Source organism: Microchirus variegatus (genome assembly GCF_963457635.1).
Source record: "Microchirus variegatus genome assembly, chromosome: 2".
In the NCBI taxonomy this organism is placed as follows: Eukaryota; Metazoa; Chordata; class Actinopteri; order Pleuronectiformes; family Soleidae; genus Microchirus; species Microchirus variegatus.
This window is the reverse complement of record NC_139803.1, coordinates 28228369-28252269: the sequence shown is the minus strand read 5'-3', so window position 1 is coordinate 28252269 and position 23901 is coordinate 28228369. Positions and strand designations below refer to the sequence as shown.

The following is a 23901-nucleotide window of genomic DNA, read 5'->3' as shown; positions in this document are numbered from 1 at the left end:
CAACATTTCAACATCAACCTTGTTAGTTCTGCAACTCTTACCTGAACAGTGCCACCTTTGAGAATGGAGATCTTTGTTGCCTGTACATATACATGTACTGCCTTTACATAGGAGATGGTGGGTTGGTTGTAGCGGTTTTCATTGTCAGCGTGGACCTCGAAGTTTGGCATAACCGTCCTGTTGCAAGTTTTAGACATCATATAGCTGCAGTTGCCCATGAAGTTGTATCTGTGTTTGTCGAAGGTGGTGTAGTGGGGATCACCAGACGCTATACAAGTGGATGCGTCTAAAAGAATAACAAATGAAATATTGTAGTTATTACTGGTCTGACTAGCGATATACCATAATAAACACATCATGTCTCTTATCCGATGGTCAGTTTGGAGCAGGACAGATATTGTAATTCTTGCTGAGGAGCAGCTTTAATCAATAATTTTGCCAATCTGATGAGGTTCCACTATGTCCTGTACTCATGGACCCTGTAGTGACTATGGCCCCATTAATATCCAATCTCAGTGATCCAATTGCATGTGGACAGAGTTAAGTATTACTGTTTAGTTCAGCAGGGGTACAAATGGAGAAGAATAAGATTCTGGCTTGGGCGATTTGTAAGTAAAAAGTGGCATGCCGACTCCTGGTCTAAGGAGCACCGCCTAGTCCAAGTCTTATATTTCTGCAAGGATATTTAGAGATCATTGCATGTGCATAGAGAATATTGCATGTGTTCAAAGTAGATCATTTCAAAATACAAGAAACACTACAAATGGAATTCCTTGACAAGTTACCAGACAATATTACCTTTAGGATAACAGCCCGCAACACCATTAACAAGACGACACTCTTCAGTAGGGCTACAGGAGTTGTCAACACATTCCAATGTGTAGTTCCCTACACAGCGACACAGTTTTGAGCAGCCATCTCCAAATACGATCTCTCCAGGCTGAAAAAGAAATGGATGAATGATCAATACTAATAAGGTGTACTATGTGTCACCACAGGTACATTTCTGTATTGCCATTACAGCTATTTTTAACATGTATATTTAAGATAAAATCATCCAGGATATCAAACCTGATAGTAGTTATTGTCGTCATCAAGACAGCCACATTTTTCCAGTGGCACACAGCGCTCTCCTTTAAAGACGAAACCTGGTTTGCAGAAGCAGCCACTGATACAGGGGCCAGTACAGTTGGTGGAGGGAATTTCACAGGAAGGTTTACAAGCTGGACCACATTCTTTATACTCTGCATCAGGAGGGCATGGTTCTGTATGGGAGTAACAAAAGGAATGGTTTGATGAAAATAACAAAAGGTTTTCAAACAATTTGGGAAATTTTGGAAAACACTACAAAGAATATGTCATACTTGGTGTTGGCGTTGTAGGTCTTGGTGTTGTTGCTGGTGTTGTATGCACAGGAGTTGTTGGTTTTGGTGTAGTCATTACTGGAGTTGGTGTAGTCTGCACTGGAGTTGTTGGTGTAGTTATTCCTGGAGTTGGTTTTGGTGTAGTCTGCACTGGAGTCGTTGGTTTTGGTGTAGTCTGCACCGGAGTTGTTGGTTTTGGTGTAGTTATTACTGGAGTTGGTGAAGTCTGGACTGGTGTTGTTGGTTTTGGTGTAGTCTGCACTGGAGTTGTTGGTTTTGGTGTAGTTATTACTGGAGTTGGTGAAGTCTGGACGGGTGTTGTTGGTTTTGGTGTAGTCTGCACTGGTGTTGTTGGTTTTGGTGTAGTCTGCACTGGTGTTGTTGGTTTTGGTGTAGTCTGCACTGGTGTTGTTGGTTTTGGTGTAGTCTGCACCGGGGTTGTTGGTGTAGTTATTACTGGAGTTGGTGTTGGTGAAGTCTGGACTGGTGTTGTTGGTTTTGGCGTAGTCTGCACTGGAGTTGTTGGTTTTGGCGTAGTCTGCACTGGAGTTGTTGGTGTAGTTATTACTGGAGTTGGTGTTGGTGTAGTCTGCACTGGTGTTGTTGGTTTTGGCGTAGTCTGCACTGGAGTTGTTGGATTTGGTGTTGGCGTAGTTAGTATTGGACTTGTTATTGGTGGTTGAGGAGTTGTTGGCTGAGCTGTAAGTGAAGAACAAATAATCCCCCATGAAAAATCTGTCATGAGCAGGTATGTGTTATTAGTGAGGCAAAGACGATATGAATTCCCTGTGATTCGTTTCTTACCTTTGCAGGACATGATACACACAGCATCAACAGCAATATCTGTCTTAGCAGTTTCTCCAAAGGTTCCAACAATCACAAACTGACAGACACATAAACACACATAGGTAAGTTGATGCAGACTTTTATGCACAAACATATGGAAACAAAGAAAACTCTGTTATTAACCTGAATAGCAGCAGTTCCCAGGTAGCGGACTTCTGCAGCCTTCCAGCCTTTACCCTGATTACCCTGGACAGTGAAAAGAGTAGGTCCAGTATTTCCACCTGTTTAACATAAGAATAAATACATTTTTTAATTTTCATTCATTTTCTGTCCATATGAAGGTTGCAAATCCCAGCTGTTACAGGTCTAACAGCAGGCTACACCCTGGACAGGTCCCCAGTTCAACATAGGGCCAACATACAGAGACGAACAGTTGAAATGTTGAAAACCCACTTGCACACAGGCGAGAACATACAAACTCCACACTTATTGTGTAAGGCAGCAATGCATCAATCTTTGTGTCTTTCCATCTATTACAAAAAATTTTAGACATATGAAAAGTGCTTTACAAATAAAATTTATTATTATTATTATTATTATTATTTACCTGTGTGAATGGTGTGGACACTGATCTGCATGCGGCTGCTGGTGCCGTACAGGTAGTAGTAGAAGATGAGGTCCAGACAGCCTGAGGTGGGGGCAACTTGAGGACTTCTGATCTGAGAACTAGCTCCATGGACTACACTAACTGAATCCATCAGCAGGTATTGCCCAACTACATATTGAACGAGAAGGCCAGAAATGTTGGGGTTAGTTAAGAAAGTTTAAGAGAGCTTCATTATTTATTGCCACACATTTAACTTGGTTTTTAACAAAACTATTACCTGGAAATTACAGTACCTTACTTAAAAGCATGGGTGGCAGAACATTCTCCCTCTCCAAACATACCTTTCCAGCAGACCTCCAAAGAGTAAAAATAAGAAGAAAAAGGTACACTCACATCCAGGTTTGGAGTAGTCATCGTCTGGGCCTGTGTCTTCAGTATCTGTTGGTCCATTCCATGTCTCAAAGCCGAAGAAATTTGGGTCGTTATTGACATTGTGAATTTGCCACCCACACAGCTCTCCATCGTCAAAATTGCAGCTGACAACACATGCTGTGGACAAAAGAACACATCAGATATAGACATAATTGTGTGTATGTGTGTGTGTGTGTGTGTGTGTGTGTGTGTGAACTCACAGGGACATGCTCCTTCAGTGATGACAATGTTGTCCAAAGCTGAGTCGCAGGAAGCAATGCGGCCTCTCTGTGCCTCAAATACAATCTGCACACAAACACAGAGACACAGAGGTTTCAGATTGATGTAGAAATATAAACATTTTAGGAATGCACATGTGAACTTTGTTACAATAACATTTCTTTGTGGCCAGTATGGAGCGGAGGAGAGACTACAGGAAGCAACAATTGTGGTTTCCTCCTTTTGGGGATTTGAAGAAATACGATTTGCGTCACTTAACAAAAGGCTGGCTCACCTAAGCTTCAGTGAATACTATATATTTTGTATTGCTTTTTCTCACCAGTAGCTGTTTCGAACAGGAAACTAAAGTTTGTGTTGCTCTGTAAACCGCTCACTTTCCATGCACCGAGGTCCATAGATAAAATTGACGATTTTACATCAAAAAAAGGCAGGAATTTCTGATCAACTGCTGAACTTACCATAAGTAAGTTTAAATGTTTAATTGTATGACTTTAAGGTTTGAATGGATTGGATTTATTTAAGTGATACAAACATATCAAAAGAGCCAACAGTAGATTAAGAGTTCCTGTGTCCTTCACAAGCAAAAATGGATGATTTATCAACAGACTTTGGTGCTGGGGGAGTAAACTTTTCACAAAGGCATACAATCGTCAGCGGGGTGGGGGATTGTACCGGTTCCGTGGTATGTTTCTATATGTACTTATTACTGTATCAAGAACTTTTGTTCTGTTTATTATGTAAAACTCAATAAACAGATGTTTAAAAAAAAAACAAAAAAAACAAAGGCATACAGTCATCAGTTTTCAGCCAGGAGAGGCTGTCTACAGTGATATCACAATTTTTAGACACAGTATACACCTAAGCAGGCACATTGACCAGGTTTTAGATGTAATTGCTGTTTTTCCAGGTGTCATTTCATTGTCTGGACAGTTACCTTCCAGACTACCTTTATTTTCTGAATAGTACTAGTAATACTTATTATCCCCACATCTCCAGTGACACTCGACACTAACCTTGACACTCTCAGTGCTGGTTTTGGGCACTGTGATGGAGCCCTTCAGCCAGGTTGGACTCTGCATTCCAGTCTTCTTCCACACCTCTTGCTCCACATTGGCTCTCTTGACCAGAACCCTTAAGTTGTTTTGCGAATCCAAGCCATACATGTTGTATCGGAACTGGACGCAGATCTGAGTGGCTGATGATGTGATGGGCGGGCTGAGCAGACGAGCTTTCTGATTGTTTTCAATCTTGGCACAGTCATGGTAGATGTAGAATCCCTCTGCATACACAAGTTCTCTGTCTTAGTCTCATCCAGAAAATTAATTTTAATCACAAAAGTACAGAAATTAGATATTTGTCATAAACCATGAATTCAGGACTGACTTCCATCAGGGTAGTCTCCACTCGGTCCAGTGCCTTCTGTTGGGGTTGGACCTTTAAGTCGGGTCCAGTCACTGTTGTCTGCACTGTCCTGGACGAAATTGCAGAATGGTGCACTGTCCTGGTTAAAGTCGCAGGAGGTCAGCACGGCGGCTGGAGAGACGCAGACACAAAACAGACAAGTTGGTATAATAATGTGTCAATGTCTTCTTGTTCTCCTCCCTCATTATTTGCTCACTCGACATGTGTATGATTACTTTGTTATATTAAATATTTGTCCTGCATAAAACAGTGGTTTAGTGGATTGAATTGTATGTTAAAATAGGGCTGGACAATAAGGAAAAAAAATGTTAATCACAATATAATTTTTTTATATAATTCAATAGATAAGGGAGGACAACATAATTCCTGTCAATTTGTACAATCTAAATTTCAAATTAAAGGTACTGCAGGGAACAATCAGTGTGATTCCAATTATTACAAAAGAAACACGATACAGCTGAGACCTGAAAGCCCTCTCTTGTTTTTGTATGCTTAGTAACCCTGCCTTGAATTGAGGTGTGAAAGTTATTGTCCAGTACAAATGGTGTGTTTGCTCTGTGGTAGACCACGGACTGGGAGTGTAATCATCTCTTTCATCAAGTTAAAGGGATAGTTTGGGATTTTGCAAGATAATGACACATAGTCAGTCACGTTTCCAGTTAAATCAACTGTGCTTGTCCCAGTATGCAAGCGCTAGTGGAGAATTGATTTAGTGAATAGAGTGTCAAACTTAATTCCACTAGGTTGTCCCATTTCAGCTTGTTAGTATTACATCACAGGCCAAAACAACTGTTGTTAGCATGTTGAGTGCCATTCTGTGTCTTTCTACCATCTATTAATGTCAAAATATTGAATTCTTTAACCTTAGTGCTCACACAACTCCAACATTTTCATGTGTTATGATTCATTTTAAATTGCATTTTAACAAAAACAAGAGTATCGATAATTGTGCAAAAGTCATAAAATATACTTCTACTTTATTTTTGTTGATAAAAAAAACGAGCCAAGCAAACTTTGAACTGTAACGTATTTCCAAATTTCACAAATTTAATCAGATTTAATATTTAAAATAATAATAATAATAATAGTAATAGGGTTTTGGGGAAAAAACACAATCAAGCAATCCACCACTGTATTCAATTATTAACTGTTTTCGTTTTCACAAGGTGTACCATATGACAAGACCGACAGGAGGTGGAAAAATATTTCTGATTCTCGTTTCACATCACAATAGACATGGTCCCGATATACACAGGAGAAAAGACTGGTTACCGACATTTGCTTCATGTGCTGGACCCCCACTACAAGCTACCAGGCCAAAAACATTTCAGCGAGTTGTCTTCGTAAAAATCGTAATTGTATTTTGTCGGGTTTTGAGAGAAAATGGGGATTTTATTTTTGGGCCAAACCGAACAGCCCTACTTCAAACATGCCGATAAATATATATGTTTTGACCCCATGACATGAGGAGATGGCGGAAGGTGCGACAGTGTTGTGTGAAAGTGTGTGTTGGCTGTAAATTGTAAAGATAAAGAGCTGTAAAGAGTAAAGACTATATTTCTCTCAAGGACAGTAAATAACATGCGACAGTTCTCAACACTCATGTGCATGAGCATGTGGCCTGTACTTTAACTGTTCAACTTATGTACTGTTGTGTGTCGGATCATGTACTAAAAAGACACACGGACTTGTTCTGAATGTAATGAAAATCACCTACCGTCTTGAACTGCTGTGTTCTGTAGGCTGGAAAAGATAAAAAAATAAACAAATTAAAAACAAAGATAAAGGTTTAGGTATGATAAAAGACTTTATCAACTAATTTCCAGGTACAATAAAATCCAAGGTGTCTGAAGGTTATCCAAGGTGACAAGGTTGTCAAATGTGTTGTTGTTGCCTTAAGAAACACCTCTATAAGGCATGCATGTAAGAATTTAAATATTTTATATTCAACCCCTTTCTCTCCTTCCTCTAATCTAAATAAATAAATAAATAAATAAATAATAATAATAATAATAATAATAAAAGTAATGCAAATTATAATTTTTTTTAGAAATGTGCAAATATGAGGGTCTATACTGAGTTGACATTTTATGTAATTGTTAAAGCTGAACAAATAGCCCCCCTTTGTGTTGTAGTTCTATAACATTTAATTGTCAATCAAGAAAAGCAAGGGTTCAATTAATGCTGTTGAACTGTAAACTGTAAAATTCATCAGAAATCACAAAAATTTGAGATGTGGATGCGGATTTTCAAAAATTCTAAGGCGAGCCCATAACTTAAATATTTCATGTAATTACATTTTTCACATTTTATTTATAATATTAATAACAATAATAATAATATTTAATTATAGATTTATTGACAGGACTCACCTGAGCTGGACCTGGCTTGTTGTGCAGTCGCACATCCATAATAGCAAAATAAGATATTGTAATGTATCCATTGCTAACAGTTAGTTAGCAGGAAAAAGAGACAGCAAGGATAGCGACGGGTCCGATACAGCTTTATATAGAGGCCTGCGCTCAGATGGGTCAGGGGAGTGTTTTGTGGAAACCCAGGTGTATGTGTTGGGTGGGTGGTGCGGTGATGCTGAATTGCTGTTACCTGATGTTGCAAAATGTGTAAATAAGTAACAGTGCGTGATACGGCCAGGGTGTGTGTTCTCTTTGGGTGTGGCAGTTAGGAGAATTTCTGAGCATAAGTGTATGTATGTGTGTGTGTGTGCGCGTGTGTGCGCTTTCTGACCTCTCAGAAGTTCACAGGGTGGGTGGAGATGCCCATCAAACACTAACACAAATAAGTACTTGTACTGTGAGACATAATAAATCTTATGGTGTAATAAACAGAATACTTTGATCAAGCAGACACACCTTTTCAGCATTTACTGTATATTCACGTGTGGGAAAAGGGATTGGCGTGAGCAAAATCAAAACCAACCAACTAAAAGACAAACATGTACATTGGTACTGCTCTGGACCTTAGAATAACACAACTGATGTGGCAACCCAAATCTGGCAACCAGCGTCTTGTGTGGAAACCGCTCACTCTCCTGCACCAAAGTCCATCGAGCAAATCCGTGTTTTTAGCTCAGAGGGTCTACTGCTGCTGGACAAAGGACATAAATAAACTTCACAAACGTCACAAAATAACACATTTGAACTCAGTAAAAGAGGCAGCAGTGGATCAACAACTCCTGTGTCCCTTGATGTAAAACCATTAATTTTCTCTCTGGACTTTGGTGCAGGAGAGTAAGTTGTGTACTAAGCAACATAAACGTTATATTCCAGTCAGAAAAGACTGTCTAATGGTGATGTCATTTGGTAAACATTCCTTAAATATTGTAGACTTTCACAGTACTTAATTTGGTGAGACTAAAATCTGTTTTTCCTGACTTTAAACCCCCTGAACTAACCCTTTAAAAGCACTAAATATTATCTATATCTTTCTGGAAATGAATCTTGATACTGTGATGAACATTTAATTATGATCTTTTGGCTAGTTGGCAAAGTGCCTCCTAAAACAAACTGACATGCCAGTGATTTGGAAAAAGAACAAAAGTGTAAATGACAGCCGGGCTCAGATTATAACAAGAATATACAAAAATATCTTCTGCATTAAGATGTGAACATTATTTATAAAGTAATTTAGCCACAGATTATTCAACTTCTTCATTTGTTAATGACAGCTGCTGTGATGTCACAGACACACAGACAGGTAAGCTTCGACGTTATACAGATACTTAACTTATATTTTAGATGCAAACTTAACCTAGTTAGTATAGAAATAGCGCTACGACACGATGATAAGCAGGGTTTTCCGTACAACCCAATATCCTGCTACATTGTCTACCTCATATCATCCATCCAGCTTCTTTTTTAGGTCTAAACTAAAGTATCTTCATCCCAGTTGGAAATGCTTAGTATAATAGCTGCATTACTGCTGATGCCAAACAAGGTCCGGGTAAAAAACTACACTAGTACCAATTAGTTGACATTATGTCAGTCAATTTCAAAACAATGCCATTCTGGCAGGAAGAAACGCTGCTTCAAACCCAACATATGTACCTGGCAACATATACCAGGGAATTGGGCATTCAACTCTTGTCTTATAGTCTGATTAAAGTCTCTTAAAGATGAAGATGGTAGACAGCTGCTGTGCCCCAGGAAACCAAAAGGAAAAAAAGTCGCCAAGCGACTACTTACTAAATGTAATATCTTGTTCTGCTTTTATTGTGATGTCTAAGTGTTGACAGTCTGTCGTAAGATGAGGTTCCAGTTAATCGGAAAGTTGAAGATGTTGGGATATTGCAAATCTGGAAAAATGTCCAGACTTGCAAATATCTCGACAAGATCCAGATATTGTCCAGGGTATAACACGCAATCTGGGATTGTTCCGGCTCCTCATGTGACCCTCAGAAAAGGGAAAGCCGTAAGGATAATAATAACTTATAATGAACCGATCCACACAGCTACCATGTTGGGCAGAAATCTGCTCATGTGCCATCTCTTACTGGCTGGTATAATCTACTTTCTAGAGTGGCAGCATATTTGTGTCTTCTGTCTGTGCCTGTCATCTTAAATTTAACATAAATGTATTATTATTATTGTTTTATTGTATGGCTGTTACTTTTACCCATGTTTTATGTCTTCTAAAGGTTGTTTAAATAAAGTTGGATTGGATAAATATCAATTGCAAAAAAAGAACGACTGATTGATAAGTAGCACGTTACTTTGATTTCGAACCATTCGCTACCTCATCACTGACAACAGGCTTTTTAATTCAGAAATCAAATTCAAATTTGGCCAAACCAAGATCCGTCACTTTCAACACCCACCCATGTACAGTACTGTCATTCTTCTTGTTTGTCTTAGTTTAGGTTTACTGTAAACCATCATCAACGTCTTCCTCCTCCACCTTTATCATCTGATACTGACCTGTGTGACTAAGGTGTTTTAGTGGTTTAGATAAAGGTGTTGCTATGACCACTGTATCTGGGTGTGACTGGTATGAGGTGGAGGGAAGGAAAATTTCATAACCATACATTTCGTGTTTACAATATAGATGATTTTGCAGATAGGTGGAGGGACCTCCTATGAGAAGCGATTTTTAGGGTGAGAACTTCAGGGCTAAAGTTAGTCTGTGAGGTTAAATTTGACTTTATATGGTGGAAGTTAAACAGTTTTGTCAGTCACATTATTGAGTCAAATATCAAGGTGATTTGGAAAAGCCATGTGATATCCATACGGAAATCATTAATAATAGAGTAATGTAGAGTAGATGGTGATAATTTGTCATCCCTTGTGTCGTCAACACAATTGTCCTGTAAGACAGTGATCAAATGGACGCAAGGTATTTGGTGCCACACACATTGCCTCTGGCAGGGCTGGCCTGAACTTTCATGGGGTCCAAAGCAAAATTAGTAATTAGTTTATTAATTGGAGTGAACCTTTTTCAATGGCAGTTATAAAGCAGTAAATTACATGATACTGGGGGAATTCTGCACAGTTGTAGCTTTGTAGCTTTGTTGGCTTTAATCTTCAATGATAGTAATCTCAGAAGAATGGTCTTCTGTTGATTTTCACTTAGTATTCAAAATGGCACAATACTAAAGCTAGGTTTATGCTCGCCATAGTGTGGCGGGCGCGAGACAAAAATGGCGTGATCGGCTTGTCGTACCGAGCGTATCAGCTCCAAAAACTGTCGCATCGCTTGGTCGTTCAAAAAAACTCCTCATTTTCAACATGGACGCCTTCAATTCAATTCAATTAAATTTTATTTGTATAGCGCCAAACTATAACATACATTATCTCAAGGCGCTGTACATAGACAACATCATGCAGAGCAGAGAAACAATTCACACAATGAGCAAGCACTAGCCATCGAGAATTCAACCTGCAACCCTCTGGCTATAATGAATAATAATAAAATCAACAGCAAAATGTACGAATGGCAGCTTTAAAAATCTGGGGATTGATTAAATAAATTGAGCCAAGACAAAGTTTGTATATGAACAAACAGAACATGTGGATATTACTGAGGTCACAGAAAACAGGCCATGTGTAAATCCTCATTTAAACCATAGGGATGTAGGGTTTTGGGGTAAAAAGGTGGATCTGCATCAGCACTGGGACAAAAGCTGCATGCCACAAAATAAGATAAAGACATGCAATGAAAGTGGACTTTGGATGGAATAAAGCCGACTGCACATGGAAAATCTGGTTGCTACAGTAATCACAATATGACAACAGCGTCTTTTAAGACTGTTACAAAGGTGATGTTTCTAAGAATATAAAATCTAGACTAGACAAGAACATGAGGACAGTCATTTAACCCTCAACAATGAACGCTTCCTAAAAACTGATACATTTTTTCCACTCAGTACCAAAAATGTCCCTTTCACAAATGTACATGTGCTGATATTTACAAATCTTAGTAAATCCCACTGGTCTTCCATTTACTATGACACTCAAAGTATTCAAATATACCTTGTGGTTGCAGAGATATACTCATTTCATTATGAGTGTGCAATTTTCGAGCAGCAATCTACAAAATATGCTTAGGGCTTAAAGGGTTAAAAAAAGATAATCTCCGTGAACAAGAAATCCTCCCAAATCTTGTTTGACACTATCGGCTCCAACTACCCCACAAAAAGGTGTTCCAAAGCAGACAATGCCAAGAAGTGTATGAGAGAGGTGAGAGAGATGTAGAGTCCATTTTCTCCACCTGCCCTTCGGAGTGTTGTTGTTAAGTTGGATGGTCATGGGGACAATATCAGTCTGTCTGCTGAGAGTTGTTTAGGGTGTTTGTCATTGTCCATGATGGTCAGCACCACCGTTCCAGAGAGACAGTCCTTCAGCTTGATGAACTGTGGTCTCTCAGTCTTAGAGGCTGGATAGTGTTGAAGGCACTGGAGATGAGGTAGATGATCACTTCCTTGGTGCCTTCACCTGACAGGCAAACTGGTGTGGGTTCTGTGCGTAATGGACCTGGGGTCTGAGAAGGTGGAGTAGCAGTTGATCCATGGTCTTCATCACGTGGGATTTTAAAGTTTCTAGTCTGTAATCATCTAGCTCTCTGGGATGTGGCCTCTTAAGACCCTGTCTCTCCCCTGTCAGAGACTCAGATTAAAAACATGATGAAGAGGTTCTCCCAGTAATTTTGTTTTTGAGGAAGAATGATTTTTCTTTATATTGTGTTGTATCGGGAATTCTTTGTTAATGTTACAGTAAACTATGAGCCAAGTTTCCCATGTTTTACGTCAGAACCTTCAAAACTCATTAACACTGTTACTGTTTAACCACAGGGAGATTCTCTCAGTCGCCCTCTTATAACCTTTGGCCATGCATTAGGGTTTAAATCAGATGACTAACAGTTCAATGGTGTTATATCAAAAGCAACTGAGAACTCTAGAAACTACAGGTGCACCACAGGCTCTGTGGAAGTCTTTCATATATTTGCATTAACAAAACAATGTTGAAAGGTTCTCTGCCTGATTTTAAAGTGGTCTAGACTCTAGTCAGCTGATTGCTGAGGTTCAGGTCAGCACAGCAGTTGTTTCCTGGGTACTTTCATAACTTTGAATGTTGGGAAATACCTTGTAAACTTGTAAACAAGCTTCTTTTTTACGATGGAACTATCAGGGTTCCCCATGTCATATTCTGCTGCCCTCAGGATCAGTGATCGATTACTGTGAGAGGCTGAAGTGGATTCAGATGTGGAGCCAGATTAGTCTATTTAATCATTGCAAGAAACATCCTTCAGTGTCGCAATGTCACAGGAGAAGGAGACTACCGATCACTGCATCACATATCTATTCAATCAAGGCCTGACACAGGCTGAAATAGCTTTATGCCTTGCTATAACAGATAACGTACACATTAGTGTGCGTCATCTCAGAAGCTATCAAATCGCAAAGTTCTGAGTTTATCAGACATATACGACACGTTCGTGAATGACACAACACTATTTCAGTCCAGTGACTGTGCTCCAGTCATCGAGGAAGTACTGAACAAATATTTTTAATTAACTGATTCCAGTGATTTAATTACACTGAAAAAAACTGCTTTACAAGTCACTAGTCGCACGTTTATGTGTGTCGCATGTAAAAAGAACGCGCCGCAGTTTCTTGCAGCCGTGCAGTGATGACTCCTATCGAGTTTCATTTCATTCATCCATCCATTATCCACAACTTTATCCTCCACCAGAGGGTCGTGGGGGGTGATGTGCCTATCTCAGCTGACATAGGGCGATAGGCGGGGTACACACTGGACAGTTCCCCAGTCAACCGCACGGCCACGTATAGAGAAAATCAACCATTCACTCATACTCTCAGTCAATTTAGAGTGACCAATTCACCTAATCCCCAAATCTGCATGTTTCAATCATTTCAATCATTATCTCTCAAATTAATTATCACGGGAAAATGGAGGAAAAATATGTCATTATCAGGAGAAAACGGAGGAAAATTATCTTTTTATCAAGGGAAAACGGAGGAAATAACATTTTCTTACAATGAGTTTGACTTGTGCCCCAGACAGAACCATTGTACTGGCTGCAGACTTATCAGCCAGGAGCAACCTTTCAGTCATGGTTGAGCAGCATCAGGGACGTCTCAATACTGCCCCCTGCAGCCAGCAATCAGGATCCTTGTTTTTGCCCTCAGGTCCAATTCAGGGAAAGCAATGACACCTTTCAGTTACACAGTAATGCTTTGAAGTTACGTAACAAGATAAATTCAAACGTGCACGTGTGTCAGGTCCATAAAGATACTGAGAGGAAAGGAAACTCCTCCAGAGAACAGCCATCTACATTTGTTATCATTATGGCCAAGTACAAACATTGTCCTGTGGGCGGTGGCTGCAAGACCCTTTTGAAAACTCATGACAAAAAATAACTGGGAATCACCTCAATTCTTTAGGACCAGAATCCTGAGATTAGAGTCAGTGTATGAGCCAAAGTCAGTATGTCAGCCCTTATGATTTATTAATACTGATCCTATCTCACTTATACTGAATGCCCTGGCATCTCACCATCATAGATTCATCATCACAGAATGGAAACAAAGGAAGACACACTGTCCATGATGGTTTGAATTTTGGTGACTCTGTTGTGACTCTAAATATGTTTAATTCTGTTGTTTAATTTTGTAACATTGCTATGGTGAGTGACATCTAAGCCAGGTCTCCCTCAATAAAAAGAGAAACCTGCTGGTTAAATAAAGGTGACACGTCCTGACATGCACACATTGTTCACACCCACACATTCATAACTGACTAATGCTGATGTTATCTTTTTATGATTTGAAACAAGTCACCATGCGCAAATCAAATCAGTCCAAAGGCCATTTTTTATGGATTCATTTTACTTGTTTGTGTTGGCATTTTGATCTTTTTTCAAAATATCTTTTGGACTGCTTTGAATAAAACTTTTTTTTATTTATTTTTTTTAACTACAATAAATAAATATGCTGATTTCAGTGAGCAAATGCTTTTGATTTGGCTAATTTTAGGCTGAGTTTAGTTAATGATATTATATTATATCATATTAGATTGAATTTAATTGATGATGGACACTTCAACCCCATACATGGGGAAAGTAAAGCTTTCAACATTTGTAAATTAGTAAATCTGTTCGTATCAAAGCCATATCTCATGAATATGTATATTAGTAACGCGATACTTATAGTACCGTCACGCGCTGCGATGGCCGAGTGGTTAAGGCGTTGGACTTGAAATCCAATGGGATCTTCCCGCGCAGGTTCGAACCCTGCTCGCAGCGTTTTGATTTGCTGACGCAAATTATGCGTCAGCACCGGAAGTCATCTTTATTCTTTCCTTTTAGTAAGCGCGATAAAGAAGTCGTAAAGAAGTGCTCACACTATCAATTGCAAAATGTTGGTGTAGACTGACACACTTGTATTTAACTCATTTGCAACAAACCAATTTTTGACAACGCTTTCCATCATAACACCAGCCCGGAGAAACTGCGGTCAAGCCGGGCTGTCTCTCGTTTTCGCGTTGACAAGCTACTGAGCCGTTATTGCCAACTTTATATCAAATACGTTTGCGAGTTGACTGCAGCGTGTGGAAACCTGCGTTTTTCAAAATAATACAGGTATTAAATGTGTAAATGTGTGATATTGAGCCAGCAGGTGGAATAACCTGGAACACCTCTTAATTTATATATATATATAAAAAAATAAAAGTTCAATATCGACGTTTTACACGCTAGCCGTAAGCTAGCCAACGCGCTGTCTTGCCCGGCTTGACTACGCGAAATTGAGAAACGGCTGGCTTGACCGCAGTACAGAGAAGGTGCTGCATCACCTCTTTTTGTTTTGGGTTTTATTATTTTTTGTTTTTTATTATTTTTAAACTTGTTCACTTACCACTCGGTTATGTGAACGAGCCATCCGCGTTCTCCACTGAAGTGGCTCGACGCGCGCATGACCAGCGAAAGGCATGATGGGAGTACGCTACTAACGTGCGCAAAACCAACGATACTGAATGTAAACTGAAAATTATAATGGCGTCATTAAAGGAATATTAATTTACATTTATGTAAATCAATATTAATCTGTGTTCCTGAAGATTTCATTGGTGGTAAAAAAAAAAGAAAAAAAGAAAGGCCAAAAATAATGAAAAAAAAGTTGTTTTACGTGATTAGTCACTTTATTAATGGTGAGACAAAGTTGTCAACATCAGTGTTTCACCAGAAACTAAACATTTCAAGTTTGCAAATTATTATCACTTTGGTCCATTTTCATTTGTAAATTTATACACATTTGTTCATCTGGAACACAGTGTGTGTGTGTGACTGGAATAAAATAAATGACAGTGACCAGATTATTTTCAATGTCCTTGTATTTATCTTTTTCTTTACATAAAAGGCAGATTCAAGATTCTGCACAGTCCTTAGAAAGAAAAACAAAGCGATACAAAGCGGAAAATAGTCCCAAAATAAACAGCATTTAAAAAAAAAAAAAAAAAAAAGTTCAAGATAAGGAAAAAAGATTATTAAAGATGAAGTAAAAATGTAAATATAGGATTAGGTTACTTAATCAGACTAATCAGAGTTTTCATGGAAAGCAAATACAAAGAAAGAAAATGCAGTTTGCAGCTGTACATGACTACGGTGTCGGGCTGAAACAATAATCTATTACTAAATGAATCGTCGTCAACTATATTGATAATCAGTTTATCTGTTTCTCATTATTAAGATAAGATTTCTGATTGTTTTAGCTTCTTAAATGTCAATATTTTCTTGTTTCTTTGCTCCATATAACAAAGGCCTTTTGTGTAAATGTATTTCATAAATAAAACTACATTGAAAATAATCTGGTCACTGTCATTTATTTTCTGCCAGTCAAGCTTGTGTGAACTAAAAATCAAATTCAAAAAGAATTATAAAAAACTAAAACAAACTGCTGCGATGTACTGGCGAACAGTTCAGGGTGCAACCCGCCTATCACCCTTTGTCAGCTGGGATTGGCACAGCACAACCTGCGACCCTCCTGTGGAGGATAAAGTGATAGGAAAAGATAGATGGATGGATGGATGGATGGAAAACAAACTGACTGTTGAAATCTCAAATCTCACGGCTTCACAACAGAAGTTCATTTTGCAACCCAAGTTAAAGTAAAGTCAATATCGATAACCTCTCGTATTCAAACTTTCCATGTGATTGCAACTCCTGCGACCCCGTGTCCTCACTGTGGCCCTGTAGGACCGCGGAAAAACGGCTCAGTCTCTGCAGCCGTCACACCAGGATCACCAAAAAGGCCGCCGGCTGGCCCTCCGTACCCTGCCGCGATCACCTTTGTCAGTGGACTCTGGTGCCGCTGAATGACAACCAGAACCCCAATGATGAGCCAGAAGAAGAGGTTGACCCACACCGCTGTCTGAGAGGGAGACACAAGCAAGGTATTTGTTCAATGTGTGCTTTAAAAATGATTTAGTATTTAAGAAAACACTTTTGAAACTAATTCTTGTGAATATAATGAAATATTTTCCATTTAATACACTTTGGCTATTTCTTGCCAATTAAATCTAAATCAAATCAATGAAAACTGGGTTATTTCTGCTTGCATGAAAATGTGGCACTGAAAAACAAAATATATTTGTTTACCATAGCAAGCAATCAAATCGGACTGTTTATGTTGACTAGCATAAAACTGGTTGTATAAAGATAAAACACAGGTGAAAGAAATGCTGACCTCAGCTTTGTGCAGACTGTTGTAGAACCGCCCTCCGTCCAGTGGACTTACCCAGTTTCTGGTCTGGGCATCTTCACATCTTCACAAACAAAAACAGATTATATAATAGAGAATTGATGTTAGAATGTGCCCACACATTGGTTGACATCAAATTCAAGGACTTTTCAATTAATTCCTTCAAATTCGAGGACTGAATGTGCCGTCACATCTTAAGATGGGAGGGCAACTTCGCCCATGGTGTCCACTTTTATTGATTTTAGTAATTATGACTCCAGATTTGTTCTGCATAAGCCTAGTCTACGTACATCAAGCAACACAGGGATCGTCTCTTCATTTTTGCTTGGAACCACATGAAAAATAAGATAAAAATGTAGCCGCAAAGCATCCAGTGGGAACCAGGCCTAAGTTTGCAAGTGAGATGTTTTGGTTTGTGTGTGTGTGTGTGTGCGCTTCACCTGGTAACATTGGGAACGGCGCTCGTGATGGAGTTACAGAGTGAGTCACGTCCAATCTTCAGCATGCAGCCTGTGATGAGCAGGAAGAACAAGAAGATGCCGCACACGGCCACAATCAGGTTCATCCACACACGCTCCCTGTGGGGGGGAAACCAAATGAGGAAATGATATCATGGCACCACATTACGCTGTTTTTTTTTACCACGTTTTCCTATATTTCTAACCCTGCAGTTATACGTCATGATAAACCTTGTCTGTAAACCTGTGTTAACCTTGTTTTACAATGAATAAACCATTATAGTAAAACAATACATCTCTGCATTTAAGAAATATAACATACCTTATTATCATATATTTTTACTTTTTAAATCCACACAGCAATGCAATAATCTTCCTCATACCACTGTACTTTTCAGCCAATACATGTACACACTATAGTAATGATGGCTGGTTTAGCAATACCGAAGATGTAGTTCAATTATCTAGTTCATAATGCCGCCATGAGTGTCAAGTGGTGGAGAGTGTTATTTGGTCTGTAGCGACCCCTAGCGATCTTTTTGTGTATTGCTACCAAGTTGTAGTTACTGGATATTTCCAGCCAGGGTGCTTCTTGCTTGTGCTGTTAAACAGAATATATATATATATATATACACACATATTGTGAACACTGATTGTGGGACTGAAGTGAAGAATTTGAAACTGGGTCCGCTGTCCCAGGACATTTCAGTTTGACACCCCGATCTACTGTACAGTATCTTGAACTTAAAAGAGAAGCTTTGAGATGCATTCAGGAAACCTTGTAAATGTCATCACTTTTGTAAACAAACATGAAGTCCACCGACTAAATGCTTGATGCTGCCGCCACCTTGTTGTGATAGATTTACCACAAATTAGGTCGTCATCGGAGTATACAATCATTGATTTAAAAAAAAAAAAAAAAAGTGTTTTATATCTTTCTAATATACAGTGTACAGTCACAGTGAATAATTGAATACTCACGCCCATCCCTAGTAAATATAATACAACAAATACAGCAGTCACCTTCTCACTTCCCTATCGATGCAGAGCGTGTACACCCAGTACAGAGAGAGGGAGAAGCACACCACGGCCACCATGACCGATATGGCTGACACAAAGTAGCACAGAGACGGGGAGGTGGATGACTGGACTCCAATGAGGTTCGCTGTAGCATTGTAGCTAACAAGACCGTACAGCATACACTGACCTCCGAAATTACCCTGGAAGGAAGGAAGGAAGGAAGGAAGGAAAGGAAGGCAGGCATGATTATGGCTTCCATTAATAATTATTTTCATAATCAATTTATCTGTGGAGCAAAGAAACCAGAACATTTGACAACTTTTTTTTTACTGAAAATCATTGTGCTTGTTTAATTATTATTATTATTATTATTATTATTAATAATTTATTTTTTAAACCCATTCAAACTGATTATTTATTTCAGATTGTTGAAAATCGATCATAGTTTGAATTTTATCTCTGCTATAGCTCTCAAATTTCCTCCAATCCATTTCATGTGGCCCGCCACTCAATGTTATACATTACATAATTTTATACAAACAGTTTTTTGCATCATTTTGATGGGTCTTACGTTTTTATATTTGTTTGTTTGGTCTAGGACCATTGGTTTTATGTCGTGATCTATGATGATCTAATTTTATATGTATTTGACACTGAGTGTCTACATGGTGTCATGACTGATATATCCATCATTTGTTTGCAATGTATCACACTAAGACCTCATTATAAAATTTAAATGATTATATGAACAATATGAACGTAACAATAACCAGTAGATGCTTAAATCTAGTGTTTTTCACCACCGAATAAGGTTGCATGTCTGATGGTCTAAGGTTTAAGATGGACACACGTCTAGTGCTTAATGATTACTAATAAAGGGCTAGTATGCTACTTATGTTAGTAAGGGTTAGGGTAGGTAACCCTAACCCTATTCTAATATTCGAAAAGGGTGTACCTAATAAAGTGGCCAGTGAGTGCATATTCCTGCCTGACATCTTGCTTTGACCCTGCAGTCTCCCAACAACTCACAGTGGAAGCACAATAATTGGAAAACAGGATTTGTGCCAGGACACATGACTGTTGTTAGGGCGCGAGCACAGTCGCATTTATGGTCTTTTCCTCACGTGCTTGAGCAGTTCCTGTGGTGAGGAGTTGTCCTTTTTTTCCCTGAATAAAAGATCATCATATAATGTTTGAATCTATTTATAAACCAAAACGGATAAAAACAGTGATGGGGAGAAACCTGTGGTTTCCCGAAGAAGGGGATTCACCTCAGAGTAAAAGTGAAAGCGCCTGTCTTTACGTGCTGTGTTATTGTCGCACTTTGAAAAGGTAAAAACCAAAAGATATAAAAGAACGTACACATATTAAACTTGACGTTAAATGTCATTTTGGCTGTTTCGTAAACTTTAAACACTTTTCAGGCTAAGATGCGCGCTCTGAAACAGAGTCATACCCGGAAGAGGATGAAGATTTGTCTTTTAAAAGTATCATAATTACGTATTGAAGTGAACAAAGTTACCTGGACGATGGTGACAGAAGCGGCGGCAACAATCCCACACACGAAACAGCTGGCGTACAGACACAGCTCCACCAGCAGCAGCCCAGTCAACGCCATCATCCAGCCTGCCGGCGTCTGTCTGCATCACACACCCACACACACACACCATCAAACTAATGACTTCCGGGTACACTTTTCAAAATAAAAGCTACAAAGCCAGCTAGACGACAGACGTCTCCGCATGATGTTTTACTAAGTTATTCGATTTTCATTGTAGAGTTGCTTCAATATTTAATGATAGCATAGTATAATATAACAAATACTTATTATTATTTTATAATACCATTTTTTAAGTTATTCTCATGGTTAAAATAAATTCATTGTTTTATTTATTTTGTTTACTTTTTGGAGGCTGGCACCATTATTTAACTTGTAGTATTGTTACATTTTGAAAACCATTATTTCTTTAATATTTTTCTCTATTTCTTTCTTATTGTTACCATTTAAGATTAAAGCCAATAAAAGGGTAAGACCATATAACAGGCAGCAACAACAGCTACAACTGTGCAGAAAACAATAGCAATTGACAGACAGCACTTGGCATCAATTAACAAGACCACATTTACATAGTCAGTAGGTCCTATTTTTGTCTGTCTGTCATTGTTTCGACATTGTTTTTTATCTTTTATTATTATTATTATTATTATTATTATTATTATTATTATTATTAATGAGTCTAGAACAGGTAAATACGAAATTATTATGAAACATATGCATCAAATTAGTTTTTTCAGCTTGTTAATTTTACAGCTTTGGGTAACATGGCACTTGTCAAAAGTTCAAATATGGATGGAAACATATTTATTTATTACTACTAGAAATATAATGTAGTTGATGATTCACAATTATAACTGTTTCTCGGGGCTTTGTTTGCTTAAATATCTAAAGGCAGACACTGGTTGTGTAGGACACTTACCAAGCATTCTATCAATCCATGCTACCTATAAAAATCAGCTATTTTGTAGTTCTATCTCTCATTTTCACACCCATATATTCTGCACCTTCTTGGTGTAGTCGGTAGCCCTTCAGTACGCCAAAGACGCTTCAGTAGCATGAATTAAAAGTCAGAATTTTGGTTATATTATATGGTAACGTCATAGGATACCACCACTAGTCACTCTTTTATCACTGTAAGTGCAAGTGGAAAACCACACGGTAGCATTTTTAGCTAATAAGCAGCCAAATCTGACAGAACACCGGCAGCCATTTTGAAAAACTATTTTGTAGTTTCCTTTTCTTACGGAAGGTAACGGAATATATTCTGTTTGAGGACGTAGTCATTTTGCGGTGTAGGGAAACAGACAATGGTTTCCACCGCTTTTTTGCATTTTAAAGAGGAAACGTGTACTCGACTCACCTGCCTTCTCTGCGCGATATGACAAATGCCGGGTTTTAATTTGAAGGTGTGACCACCTGATTTCCAGTTATAACTTGACAGTGTTTTGCTTCCTTCGCTTAAACTCGACTGGCGAGAAGCTCCAACTAACAACAAACTGTGTCCTCCAAAAAAAGCTGTACCTCATGTGTCTGTCACGCTGATAAATGTGTACAAAATTGTACGTTTTGTCACAGTGACGGGTCAGTAAATGTGGACACTGGTTGAAACGGAGGGCGATTTTCTCTGGAACAGATTCTGATAACAACCCAGAAAGTTCAACTAAAGAAGCCATGAGAAGCAGCAAAGAGATGCCCACGCATATCTGCAAACTGCACTGTGTGTGCGTTCGCGCGCGCGTGCGTGTGTGTGTGTGTTAGCTGCCTGCAACTGGTAGCCATCCATAGATTCTCACAGTTGAACCAAACCTTGTGATTTATGTCATAAAACCATGCTATTTCACATGTAGTCCAACTTTCAGCTCTGTTGAATTCACTTCTGCAGTGGAAGTACCAAAGCCACTGGGTGCATGTGACATTATTTCAGTTCCTGCATTTACTGTGCAGTCCCGTTCAGATTAGACATTATTAGACATTATGATACTCAGTCATAATAATCAGATACTCTCTCAAAATTATGACTTACCATCTCATCATTTGAAAATTGTATCATTTTAGTATGGAAGCCCATTTCCGCCAGTGTAAAAAAAAAAAAAAAGATCCTATCTCAAAATAATAAGATAGTATCTCGAAATAATGAGATACTATTTTAAAATAATGAGATAGTATCTCAATATATTGACTTTGTATCTCAAAATAATGACTTAGTATCTCAATATATTGACTTAGTATCTCAAAATAATGACTTAGTATCTCAATATATTGACTTTGTATCTCAAAATAATGACTTAGGATCTCAATATATTGACTTTGTATCTCAAAATAATGACTTAGTATCTCAAAGATAGTATCTCATTATTTTGAGATAGTATCTAAATTTTTTGAGATACTATCATTATTTTGAGATACAAAGTCAATATATTGAGATACTATCTCATTATTTTGAGATGCTAAGTCAATATATCAAGGTTTTATCTCATTATTTTGAGATGCTAAGTCAATATTGAGGTATAAAGTCAATATATTGAGATAGTATCTCATTATTTTGAGATACTAAGTCAATATATTGAGATACTAAGTCAAAATATTGAGATACTATCTCATTATTTTGAGATAATGAGATAGTTTGGTCACAACCTTTATAGAACATCTCCTTTTTGGTTCCCAGAACGTTTTGCAGAACCTTATTTTCTCACAACCTTTAGATAATGTTCTTTTTTTGGTTCCCAGAACGTTGCTTTCTCACAACCTTCTTACAACCTTTAGAGAAAGTTCTCTTTTTGTTCCCAAAAATTCCTCCTGGAGCTATATTTAGCATGTATGGAAATCTGTGTTGCGGTGCATTCTCCCCACCAGCAGCTGTAACTGATGTGGCTAAAATAAGCCACTTTGTTCAACTTCAGCTGAAACAACAGGAGCAGCAATGGAAATGAACGGGTTATAAAGTTTCAATACTCAGTGATTGAATTACTGTATTATAGTTTATATTTCCATGCATTGGGAACACTGCGCATTGTATTCTAAATCAAAACATGAAGAAAAATGTAATTACTATCAGAAAATTATCATGGCAAAAAAAAAATAATTGCTGCATTTTTCTTAACAAACTCAAATATTTACTGTATAAACTGAAACATATTCAGGATTTAGCATTCCCGTGAATCACTAAACTAATATTTAATTATAATCACTGTTTCTGGATCTGTGTTGCAAACAACTTCCTGCACCTGTGAACAGATTTTGCCTCAGAAACAGCATTTTTGATTGGGTTGGTCACTCCCTAACTTTAATTGTGTTGGTCTGGATTCAAGATGCTGCTCACTTACTGGTGTGTTTGGGGGTCATCGTGTTGTTAAAACACTCATTTTAAGGGCATTTCCTCTTCAGCATGAGGCAGCATGACCTCATCAAGTATTTTGATATATGCAAACTGATCCATGATCCCTGGTATGCAATAAATAGGCCTGATACTATAGTAAGAGAAACATCCCAATATCATGATCATGCTTCATTGTCTTCAGAGTTTACAGTGGCTTGAATTCAGTCTGTATCTAACTTTGGAACAGTTATCCAATTATTTTATGAAAAAAAGTCCACTTATCGTAATATTTACATGACAGATCTTTCATTTGAAATTTGATCACTAATAATTTTTCCCCTCTCTATTTAAAGGTGCATTATGTAATAAATCTAAAGCAACTGGCCATAAAATCCTCCTAATATGTCACAGAGACTCAGAGAGGGACTAATGTTCATATAACAAACTGAACTCACCACCAACAACAGTGCAGCCAAAATATTCTCATTAA

At 38.2% G+C, this 23901-nt stretch overlaps 2 protein-coding genes across 2 annotated transcripts in view; both read right to left on the bottom strand.

Annotated features, from left to right (window-relative positions):
* Positions 1–5033, bottom strand: part of zanl (zonadhesin, like) — a gene marked incomplete at both ends in the record, with an annotated part of 50846 nt that extends 45813 nt beyond the window's left edge. The window contains 12 exons of the mRNA XM_083906042.1: positions 42–286; positions 799–940; positions 1072–1265; positions 1444–2058; positions 2169–2247; positions 2334–2431; positions 2758–2925; positions 3151–3306; positions 3390–3474; positions 4422–4687; positions 4792–4941; positions 5027–5033. Coding sequence (XP_083762168.1) covers positions 42–286; positions 799–940; positions 1072–1265; positions 1444–2058; positions 2169–2247; positions 2334–2431; positions 2758–2925; positions 3151–3306; positions 3390–3474; positions 4422–4687; positions 4792–4941; positions 5027–5033 — 2205 coding nt within the window. The remainder of the gene's footprint in view (positions 1–41; positions 287–798; positions 941–1071; positions 1266–1443; positions 2059–2168; positions 2248–2333; positions 2432–2757; positions 2926–3150; positions 3307–3389; positions 3475–4421; positions 4688–4791; positions 4942–5026) is intronic.
* Positions 5034–16288: 11255 nt separating this feature from the next.
* On the bottom strand, positions 16289–20158 carry tmem179ba (transmembrane protein 179Ba; the record flags this gene model as incomplete). The annotated part of the gene is made up of 5 exons (XM_083910661.1): positions 16289–16729; positions 17045–17123; positions 17500–17637; positions 18541–18737; positions 20060–20158. 5 exons carry the CDS (start codon positions 20156–20158, stop codon positions 16538–16540), a joined length of 705 nt encoding a protein of 234 aa, XP_083766787.1. The 3' UTR covers positions 16289–16537.
* Between the last annotated feature and the right edge of the window lie 3743 nt (positions 20159–23901).